Raw genomic sequence first — 12,053 nt, forward strand, 5'->3', positions numbered from 1 at the left:
TGCAGTTCAGGAGATAAACAGTTAATAAGATTATGCGATATGAGATCGTTCCGTAACTCCCCAACCGGACCTCACCGGACAATGGCACCTTTTTAGTTACACCCAGCATCACTACCCCCTCCTACCCTGCGAATTTCGAGCCCCGGGACGCCCCAGTTGCTTATAACAAAGCGATAGAGTGAAATCTTTCCCCTGCGCTGCGCTGGGACGGCTCGCGGGAGAGCTCGTGGGTGATTCCCGTTTATATCATTAAGCAGAGGTTCAAACTCCAGTCTGAACACCACTGGCCATGAGCTTTGGGCTCTGCTCTCACGGAGAATATTTACTTATATAGCATATTTTATTTTAGATGAACTAGAAACAATGTTACATTTATAAAGTTTTATTTTAAAATGTACGTCAATAACAATTGGCTGGAGCCAGAGCCAATGGTGAAAGTCTTCGAGCGAGGAGACCCCGCCCCATTTTTTAGGTTCTGCCCACTTTTGGAGTTCACGCCCCATTTTGGAGATCTCCGGTCTGCAGTTATACCTACTTGGACTAGTCGCTCCCGCTTCACACCGAGCGGGACTCGTGTTTTGATTTCTGCAAATCAGTTTGGTTGAATGCAAAGACGTGATTATTGATCGTAAGCACAACATCCAGCTAGAAAACATACTATCTACCTTTTACTATTTGCAATAGTTGGACCGACGCTAACCTTCCTTTATCTGTGAAAGCTTCAAATTCTGTCCATGAGTTTAAAACTAAATTGAAATCATATTTTCTTAAACTTTGCATGTTAAATTATCTTTCGAGTTTACTGATGTTATTCTTTTTACTGGTTTTTATTTTATTTGTACAGCACTATGGTCAACTGCTCTTGTGTTTATCGGTGCTTAATAATAAATACAAATACCTGAGGGAAGATGTCTTTCACTATTGTAAGTTAATGTTGTTAAATAGAGAAACAAAATGATACTTTTTTTTTTTTTTTTATGTCTATAACTTCTAGCGCATTATAAGAAGAGCAGGAAGAAGCCATTTCAGTTGTGAGTGATACTTAATTTTATTTGCTGGGCTGTTGCTGATTTGAAAGATTATTACTCGATAATATTGTTTAATTTATATACATAATTTTTTGCCTCCTATGGGATTATGACGTGCGCATCAGGGGTGATTCTTGGATTTTCATTTTAGGCGGGCTCAGCCCACAATGAGAGTATAATAAAAAATGATAATAAATAAATGAATAAATAAAAAATGTTTGACGAATTGGGTAGGGTGGGTATACTAAACGTATTGCAGTATTCCACTGTATTGCATAGCTGGGTATAGCATTTGAGTAATGAATAAGCCAAATACAAGTCTTCCTAAACTCTCTCTCTCACACACACACGTTTACTGTACAAACACAAAATTATACTCTTTGCATTTCTATAAAGCTCTTTCTATAAAGAGTAGGCTATACAAACCTCTTTATATGCTCAAGTACTGTCTGTCACTGTCTTTAATCAGTTCTGTGCATTACTGTATGGTTAATGCCACATGCACTGTAATACGTTTAATACTGAAAGTTACATTTTCAAATGAAAATAGCAACATGATCGTTTTATAAAGTAGGCTATGCGTTCTTATAAGGGCTACATTTTTGCTGGAGGAAACAGCTGTGTGATGTGTGATGATGTGTGATGTGGGGTGAAGGCAGCGAAAACTTTACAGTAGATGGTCTGCGGACTGAAGAACGCGCTGAAAGACGGAGAGGAGCCGAAGTCTGCCACCGTTTTCATATGAAATTTAAAGGGAACTGAGGCGATCAAGAATTCGTGTACAGTTCATGGAGCTAATCGAGCTAAAGCCCCCCTAAAAATGGCCTAGCGATGCCCATGGTGCGCATTGAGTTTGTTTGAATTCCACGAGTATATCATGCGCATCTTTATAATTGTAAGTTAATGTTGTTAAATAGAGAAACAAAATGATACTTTTTTTTTTTTTTATGTCTATAACTTCTAGCGCATTATAAGAAGAGCAGGAAGAAGCCATTTCAGTTGTGAGTGATACTTAATTTTATTTGCTGGGCTGTTGCTGATTTGAAAGATTATTACTCGATAATATTGTTTAATTTATATACATAATTTTTTGCCTCCTATGGGATTATGACGTGCGCATCAGGGGTGATTCTTGGATTTTCATTTTAGGCGGGCTCAGCCCACAATGAGAGTATAATAAAAAATGATAATAAATAAATGAATAAATAAAAAATGTTTGACGAATTGGGTAGGGTGGGTATACTAAACGTATTGCAGTATTCCACTGTATTGCATAGCTGGGTATAGCATTTGAGTAATGAATAAGCCAAATACAAGTCTTCCTAAACTCTCTCTCTCACACACACACGTTTACTGTACAAACACAAAATTATACTCTTTGCATTTCTATAAAGCTCTTTCTATAAAGAGTAGGCTATACAAACCTCTTTATATGCTCAAGTACTGTCTGTCACTGTCTTTAATCAGTTCTGTGCATTACTGTATGGTTAATGCCACATGCACTGTAATACGTTTAATACTGAAAGTTACATTTTCAAATGAAAATAGCAACATGATCGTTTTATAAAGTAGGCTATGCGTTCTTATAAGGGCTACGTGTACAGTTCATGGAGCTAATCGAGCTAAAGCCCCCCTAAAAATGGCCTAGCGATGCCCATGGTGCGCATTGAGTTTGTTTGAATTCCACGAGTATATCATGCGCATCTTTATACAGTGTTTGATCGCATTTTTGATTTCGATTGGCGTGTAAAGGAGGGGGTAAAGCTGCGTTAGCCCATGGGCCCCGCAAAGGCTTAATGCGGCACATGACTATGGACTATAAGTTGACAAGAGTGATGTAGAAGTTTTCACCTTGAAGCTTACACTGGTGATGTACAGTATACCTGAGAGAAAACTTTCAGCAGTAAGAAAAAACAAAGTTTTAAAGCTTGTTTCGTAGAAAATCACAGTTATATGAGAACAGTAGGCATAGGGAGTATGTGTTATTTAAGAAAAATATAATTATATTTTCAGAATGACATTTTTTCTCAAACATGTGGGGTAAAACGCCCCCTTGGTACAAATTTAATTTTTGTTAAAAATTTAATAACATGAAAAAGACGCTGGCAGAGTGAACGAGGCTTGAAAGGGTCGTTAGTGAAGGCGTGGGCGCAGCCAGATCCAGCTGTTATAAGCGTTTTTGGACTTGTCTTTTACACTTTTTTTGACACTTTAGAAAGTTAATAAAGTAGGACGTTGCAGTTTAGGGTCAGCGATATCTTTATCTTATCTTAATTGCAAAAGATTTGAAATAATTTGTTTATTTTTATTTATTTATCGGTTTTTGTTTATTTTAATAGCAGTATCTGGCATCGATGATTCGGCTGTGCAGGTCCGGCTGGCCTTGGTATAGGCTACATTATGTAAATGTTGGGGGCGTAAACATTAACGATCCCGACTGTAACGTCACAGTCGGTGTTATGTTGGGATTCACCTCTTTTTCAGAGGTCTTTTGCACGCACGTGATTTACATAAGGAGGAAACAATGGTGTTTGAGGCTCACGGTATATCATTTCCATGTACAGAACTCTTATTATTCAACCATGCCATGGCCAGTCTTCCATTCTATGGCACCTTTAAGGCAAACACTGAATTCTTTAAAATACTTATTTTCAATGAAAAAAAAAAGCAATGCTCACTTACTAGATCACATAAAATAAACACTGAGTGTTTTTCCTTGTAAGATTGGTTACACATTAGCTTATACAGTCACAAAAGTTTCTATATTTACGTTATAACATCTCTATTCCATCCAGTTAATTCATTTCTACATGACTGTATTTGAGTATCAACTCAGTTTTCTAATTAAGTTTAATTGCAATTGCTACAGGACAATACATCACATCTATCCCACCCACAGATAGGCAACTTTTAAATGTGTACATTGTGCCCACAGTTGGAGCCTGCCGTTTTATTTTGTGATACATTTAGGTTAAAATGGCCAAATATGCCTCCCTTAGGAACAATGTGAATTTATTGCTACACTCTTAAAAATAAAGGGGCTTAAAAGGTTCTTCACAGCGATGCCATAGAAGAACCATTTTTGGTTCCGCAAAGAATTATTCAGTCAAATGTTCTTTAAAGAACCATCTCTTTCTTACCTTTTTATAATCTGAAGAACTTTCTTTCACCACAAGGAACCTTTTGTGAAACAGAAAGGTTCTTCAGATGTTAAAGGTTCTTTATGGAACCATTTTTTAGACAAAAGGTTCTTCTATGGCATCGTGAAGCACCTTTATTTGTAAGAGTGTAAATGTGAACATATTTAGAGGAGTTATGAGCGTGTACAGGATGGTAATACATCCTCCATTATTATCAAGAGAAATAAATAGAAACATCTGCTTATTTAGTTATTGCACTATATACATATATATATATATATATATATACTTGAACTTTCACTTAAAATATGTAAATATGAAAAACTAAAAATGTATTTACAAATCAAAATGAACATCCTCCATTTAACCTCATAACTATTTAGATTGAATAATCTCACAAATGTCTGTTCAGATGAAAAATTAAGATAAATGAGAGCACAAAATTAATTTTGTGAGAGATTTAGTGACGTGTACAAAAAGTAAATGAGGCACCTTATTCTTTTAGACTCATTTACTTATTTATGCCTTTTAAATATTTCTTTATATTGGTTAGAGTTTCACCGCATTCTCCTCCAAAATCTGATTGTGCCATTTAAAGAACTTGGTCACCAACCATCCAGTTAAAGAATACGTGGGGTGTCCCAGCTGTTTGCCCACTTTGTTAGGCAGCATTTCTATGCACACAACAAAACACACGTTATTTAAGAACATTCCAAAGTAGAGAATTGCATTAAGAAATCAAACAAACGCCAAACTATGCATTTACCTAAGCCAAAAATGGGACTATTATAAACAAAACTACAGACGAAATTAAAGTTAGTTCAATTCACAGAAGACTTAAAAGTTTAGCCTTAGAAGAACTGACGGAAGTGCGTTTAAATGTTCTATTTAATACGTAAATTTCTATTCAATACAGAAACATAGGCATTAAATTCATAACTGCGTACCTAGCAGTGGCAGATGTTGGACTATGAAACAAGGTAAGGTCCAGATACTATGTTTTAATTCAGTGTAAAGTCATATGGTGCAGGTACCTTTTAATTTAAGTGGGTTAAAGGCTTTAGCATGATTTAGTTTCGATATACACTTTCCTCTGGTCGTGCTAACTGGGAGCGACAGTCTTACAACAGACAGCGATAGCACACTTGCGTTTATGATTATATAACTATAATACAAGTATATTCAACATAAACATCTAGTCAAAAACATGCAACGCTTATTGTAGCAGCAGCATAATGTCTGCTCCGACGCGCTAATACTTGCCTTTGCCACAATAAGGGACCGTGTAAAAATTCCGCACACTGTAAAAACGTAGGAGTCAATCCATTGATTTAGTTATAATAACAAATACAGTAATATATTCTAAAGGCCCCCACTGAGGTGATTCACCTACCTCAAATACATGGAACATCTTTGACTATTTATTTAAAATCTACCATAATTTTACATTCTGCCAGTTGTATCAGGCTCCCAAATGGTCCCTTAAATAAGTATTAAAGCAAATGTTGTTTGTTGTTGTTTTTTTTTCAAATATCAGTTTCAAAATCATTCTAATCGCACACTGACTTCTAATAATTTGAATGTCTTATGTTTCTTTCCCACGCTCTGCCACTGCTTTACGGCAGCAACAAATTCACAGCTATCCACTGTCATTACAACAGTGATATAAGACAGTAAAGTCCACTCACTTAAAGGGATAATTCACCCAAAAATGTCACTCACCCTCGTGTCATTCCAAACCCATAAGACCTTCGTTCATCTTCGGAACACAAATTAAGATTTTTGATGGAATCTGAGAGCTCTCTGACCCTCCATACACAACAAGGATATTACCACGATCAAGGCACAGAAACATAGCAAGGACATCGGTAAAATAGTCCATGTGACATCAGGGGCTCAACCATAATTTTACGAAGCTACAAGAATACTTTGTGTGTGCAAAGAAAACAATAACAATTTATTCAGCAATTCTTCTCCCCGAGTTAACGTCTTCCACCATTTTGGAGAGTACCCCAGAACGTAATCACCGTTGTTTACGTTCAGCATGCGAGCGCTTTCTACTGAACGTAAACAACGCTGATTACATTTTACATTACATTTGGGGTACTCTCCAAAATGGCCGAAGACGGTAACTCGGGGAGAAGAGCAGGTGCGTTTGTATGAAACAAGAGAGAGCAAGTCAGTGATAGCAGGATGACTTTACTTTTACTTTACTTTTAGTCATTTAGAAGACGCTTTTATCCAAAGCGACTTACAAATAAGAAAAAGTCATTAAAACTAAAAGCTAAAACTCTGTAAATACTATATATATATATATATATATATATACACACACACATGTAAGAAAATTAAATAAATTAAATAAAAATGACAAATGCATACAACAACATTTCAAAACTAAAACATTTAAATGAAAAAAAAAAAAATCCTAAAAAAAATAACTCTGAGCCAAACACACATGCTAAAATAACAACAACTTACTGACACATAGTAAGAAATGGTTAAAAAAAAAATGAAACAGAAGTTTCAAAAAGGATGACACTATTAATTATTTTAATATAAATCTTAAATATTTCCAGGAAGAAAAATGATCCCAGCACGCGAATAGCTCCGTCTGCAGTTACCCGGATGAGCCTAGGACGTCACTTTGTAGGCAAAAACCCGGAAGCGTGTTAGCATTTTAGCACTTCCGGTTCCATCGTCCCAGAGTCAATGGTTTTTTGAATGGGACTTTGATTAAATCCCCTAAAATAAGGTCTGTGGTTCACAAAAGCTCAAGATATTTTCCCGTTGTATTCTACGACATTAAACACACCAGTTACACCCCACTCGTGAAGCTGTTACATTCCTTAAAAAAGACGGTTGCTAACAAGTTGCTAAATGGGACTACAGGCGCTGTCTGATACATTAAACATGATCACGCCGAACAGTTTATCAATTTACAGTATTTTCCAATTGTAGTATTATCGTACAATTAATTGCAGAATAACCAATTTATAGTTTCCCGCATTTTATATTGTTGTCTGACAATGTTTTTTTGCTTTGCCCCGAAATGCAACAAGTCTTCGGATGGAAGATGCTCGTTTTATCGCTTTCCTACTGATACGGCTCTGGGTTCGTACCATAAGGTAAACACATATAATTATTCCATGTAAACACATTTACGGGATTATTCACGGTGAAAGTAAAACTTGAATGATGCATAGTGCCACGTTAAAGCCACGTTTTAGCCAAATTTAAATGTTTACGACCGCATGAAGCTGTTAGAAAGCATATAGATTGAGGATTGTCTAGACGCAAGGATAAAATAACATTTTGTGTACCCACCCTAACAAAATTATAGCTGAAATGTGGTACTTAATTCACTAAAATAAGTTTAATCTTACCATAGCCAAAAACGCGCTCACTCTGCTGTTATTTAATAGATTAAATGCACTAGAATTTTATTGAATAGAACGTGGAGATACGTTTTTAATTAAAATATTCATATTAATCAAGGATTTATTGACTTTTAATGCACCTTATTTTGAAATGTATATCTTTTAGTTATGATTATTTCATTTATTCACTATACTATTTATTACTAATGTCTCATTTCAGTTTTAGTTTGGCTCTAGCTTTGAAAAGGTTCATGTAGGCAAGCGTGAATTAAAATTCATATACAAAGTAAATCCTTTTCACAGGACATGTTAAAAAAAAAGTTTGAAAAAGCTGTCGGAAGCATGCTGGTGGTGACGTTGAAGGCGAGCGACCGTGGTGTATTTCGTTTATAGCGCAAGTTTAGCTTTTAAGTTCTGGCGCTTTTATTTAGGCTCAAAAATTCATAAAAGTTATATTATTTTGTGAAGACTGTCTTGATGGAACTATTGTTGAACACAGAGCTTATTTTTTTGCGATAATCTAAAAGCCTATGGAAAAAATCCTATTGGCTTTTTGTCGAGGGAACCAGTGTGATGTTTGTTTATTTTCTTCTTAACGCCATTCCTGCATTTATGGCTATATTCATGGCGAGAACCAGTTAATCCATACACTGTTATACACACACAAGTCGACCAGTGTGATGCTAACAGCCGATCGGTCATAGTTCCCCCACTCTATTCGTTTTTACTGGTTGTTATCAACAAAGACTCCCAAGTGAGTCCCCCTGTGTGCTTACAGTGGCTCCCCCCAGTGAATACCCAAGACTTTTAACGCTATCTGAGCAAAATAAACAACATTTATGATACAGTTGTTGTCAGATTTCATTAAATTGAATCGTAAGCTTTGCGGACAGTTTTGGACAATTTGATGATTCCCCATTCAAAGAGATAGGAGCTGCACTTGCATGCCCGAGAGGCATTTCAAAGATGGCCGCCGAGTGACATGACTTGCCTTAAAGGGACTTTGTTGTTATCTGACTGGGAATAGCATACCTCGGAATGTGGCGACTGACCAATCAGGATTGAGTATTCCACAGAGCCGTGTAATAGTTACATAAAGTTATTTCTTCTAGTTTTATCTTTGTACAGCTGACGCTTCACGAGTGCGCAGGCAGGAGAAAAGAACAAATAACTGATCCTACAACCAAACGTTACCACAATAAAGATCAACACTCTTACACTATAAAAAAATACATAAATAAAAATCCCCAACCAACGTAATATTCTGTTTTTTTTTTTTGAAACCGGTCACAATAAAAGCTCATCAAGTTTTACATGTTTACATTGTGTCAAAAATAAGACCACAAGTCAACAAATCATGAATATGAGTGATTTGATTAGTTTGTAATAAAGCTTGGTTGAGATCTTTCACAGATTGTAAAGTAAGCTACCTATTACATTATACAATATAACTACCTCTGATCTAGTATGGAATACCTTATATCATTAAATATTAAAAGTGTATTATGAAACATGTTACATTGAAAGGCACTATTAAATGCATGTCTTGAAGACTAATGAACAACTCAGGGAGATGCAAATGTAGGGTCATTTTAAATATATTTTATTACATTCATATACCCAACTGTAAACAAGAAACTAACAGAACAAAAAAAACAACAAAAAAACAGAAATTATTTGTATAATAAACTTAAAATCAGTCATTTGTAAAATATAAGTCTACTGCATGCATACTTTCTTAGTGTGCTCTAAATTCTCCTGTGCAGTAAGAGCCTCTCTCTTGTGTGCAGTTTTCTTATTTTTAATCTCAGGAGTCTTTTCTTCTGTCTCAACACAACCCTTCAAACAAAAGAGAGAAGAGAAACGGTGCCATCAGACTGAAGCAATGAAAGAGCACTGGCTCCCCCCAGTGTCTGATGTGTGTAATGTCAGTGTATGAACTGTTGGACCTAGCCATTGCTACAGTTTAAAGGGGTTGTCCTTTCTCTTTGGAGTGTTAAAAGCTGTTCTTGAATACATAAGATCCCTAAAGTTGCAAAGACTAAAGTCTCAAACCCAAAGAGATATTCTTTATAAAAGTTAAGACTCGTCCAAGAGGACACGACTAGAAATCAGTGGTTAAGTTGTATTTACAACACTGTTCCAGAACACTTCAACCCAAATATTCAGATGTGTGCAGCACATTTTACAGAGGAGTGTTTCCTGAACCAATAGCCTACAATGCAGCTGTACACAAAGGCTGTTTCTATAAAGTGGGGCAGTTCCAACTTTGCAAGGACAGTCTGGCGCTTCTGACTCACAGACTGTAAGTACGTCTTCATATTTAAAGGATTTGCCACTGACGATTCAAACGCGAGTTTTGAGCAGTGTAGAGTAGCGCTTGTTGTTTGTCGTTTCTCCGATCACAAATGCAGACATGGTTTTATGCTTATGCGGCGCGATGCAACGCAATGCGTAAAAAGACAGTATAAGTCATTATAATCCGTAATTATGTCCCCACTGGATGCAACAAATGCCTTGTTTATAATGGGTTTTGCCAGACAGGGCATTACAATATGGTGAGGGGCGTAACATTTCCGTCACACGCTTGAGGTATTCGGCCAATCTTAACGCACCGAATAGCTGGCCAATCACAGCACACCTCGCTTTTCAGACCGATGAGCTTTGTAAAAATCGATGCGTTTCAGAAAGGAAGGCATAGAGGAGCAACAATAATGTACAGTATGTGGAAGCATGAATCTAACCTTGTTCTTCTGGATTGCATGTTCAGCCGTCCATTTCTTTGCCTTCTCTAGATATAGTGGTTTGTTGTATTTAAATTCCAAGGACTGGAAAGTATGTCAGCATATTAATTTTCAAGAGTAATGTGAGAGCAATAATTATGAAAACTTATTTCTGCCACTGAATAAAAATTAAAAAAAGGTAACTGCGACTTTTTATCATGCAATTATGACTTTATTTCTGACAATTGCAAGTTTATATAATGAAATTCTGAGAAAAAAGTCAGAATTAAGATGTTAACCTGCAACAGAATTGTCAGACAATTACAACTGTCAGAATTGTGAGAAGTTGCAATTACCTTTTTTATTTTTTATTCAGTGGCAGAAACAGGCTTCCATAATTAACAATCAGAAGCATGAAAGTTGCACAAAATGAAATAATCTTTTTGAACAAACAACTAATCCCAAACTCAATTTAAGCCATTGGTTCAGCCAATGTAATGACGGGCTGTTCAAACAAACAGATTTCAATTCGAGAAATTATGCACTTGACCTTAAAAACTGAGGGAACAGATGTAAGACTCACTATATCAGCCATGAGTGGGTCGTCTGGGTTTGATTCGGCCATCAGTAACTGTATGGAGGTGAGCATTGTAGAAATGTTGAGCGATGGCCTCCAAGCTCCCTTTGAAACAAAATGCATATGAATATCAACATGTAACAGCTGACAATCACAACATATATGCATAAAAAATGTCTGCTATCAAAGTTAATATCATTACAAGTGCCATACTTCAAAACAAACATCAAAATGATAAAAATAATATTTTGCAAAAAGAAAATTAAGCCCATATTTATTGATTTAGATTTGGGTTCAATAATTTGTTTTAGTCTTTACCTTTGGTGGCAGCTTCAGAGCATCAAGACAAATGCGTCCTGCATTATCAATGTTGGGGTGATAGATGGGTGTCAGGAAACGCATCTTTGGAGGCTCAAATGGATACCTTCAAACATGAGAGAAGTGTTAAAAGAATAGTTCTAACAAAAATGAAAATTTGCTGTAAATGTACTCAGGTTTTTTAAAGTTGTGGATGAGTTTGTTTCATCATCGGAACAGATTTGCAGAAATGTATCATTACAACAAATCCATCAAGACATTTAAACTTCAAACCACTGTTCTGGTCAAAATATTATGAGTCCATAATCCATAATAACGCTCCCTCCAGTGAAAAAATGTATCCCCTGTTGTCCTCTCACACTAAAATCCACCAACATATTTGTTTTGGACTGTTTTCGCATTGTAAACAGTGCTTGATCTGTGCATATTTCTCTCTGGATTCAGACAAAACTACTTTTTCACTGGAGAAAGCAATATTATGGATAGAGGACTTGTATTTTAACCAGAAGCAATGGTTTGAAGTAAAAAAAAAATGTTGCAATGATAAATTTGCTTCTTACAAACACATAGCTTTTTGTTACATAATACATGAACTGATGGACTGGAGTGGTGTGGATTACTTGTGGTGTTTTTATCAGCTGTCGGCACCCATTCACTGCAGAGGATCCATTGGTGAGCAAGTGATGTAATGATACATATCTCCAAATCTATTCTGATGAAGAAACAAACTCATCTACATCTTGAATGGCCTGAGGGTAGGGCTGTGCAAAAAATCGAATGCGATTTTCATGCGCATCTCGTCAGTAAAGCCGCTCCTGTGATTAGTAGTAAATCTCCAGCACGTGCTTTCAGATGGAGCGGCATTTACTACACAGAGCCGTAGTTCA

The 12,053-nt window shown here is 36.2% G+C and overlaps 2 protein-coding genes across 2 annotated transcripts in view; both read right to left on the reverse strand.

The window, feature by feature from the left end:
- The window catches only part of LOC107696944 (uncharacterized methyltransferase YdaC), a 25,370-nt gene that overhangs the window by 5,141 nt on the left and 8,176 nt on the right, over positions 1-12,053 (reverse strand). The window lies entirely within an intron of this gene.
- Positions 9,236-12,053, reverse strand: part of LOC107696964 (ubiquitin-conjugating enzyme E2 T) — a 5,584-nt gene continuing 2,766 nt past the window's right edge. The window contains 4 exon segments of the mRNA XM_074187046.1: positions 9,236-9,387; positions 10,293-10,376; positions 10,855-10,953; positions 11,167-11,272. Of these exon segments, the coding sequence (XP_074043147.1) occupies positions 9,268-9,387; positions 10,293-10,376; positions 10,855-10,953; positions 11,167-11,272 (409 nt within the window). The 3' untranslated portion in view covers positions 9,236-9,267.

The sequence above is a fragment of the Sinocyclocheilus anshuiensis genome, unplaced genomic scaffold (assembly GCF_001515605.1).
Source record: "Sinocyclocheilus anshuiensis isolate Anshui unplaced genomic scaffold, SAMN03320099.WGS_v1.1 scaffold130, whole genome shotgun sequence".
NCBI classification, from domain to species: Eukaryota; Metazoa; Chordata; class Actinopteri; order Cypriniformes; family Cyprinidae; genus Sinocyclocheilus; species Sinocyclocheilus anshuiensis.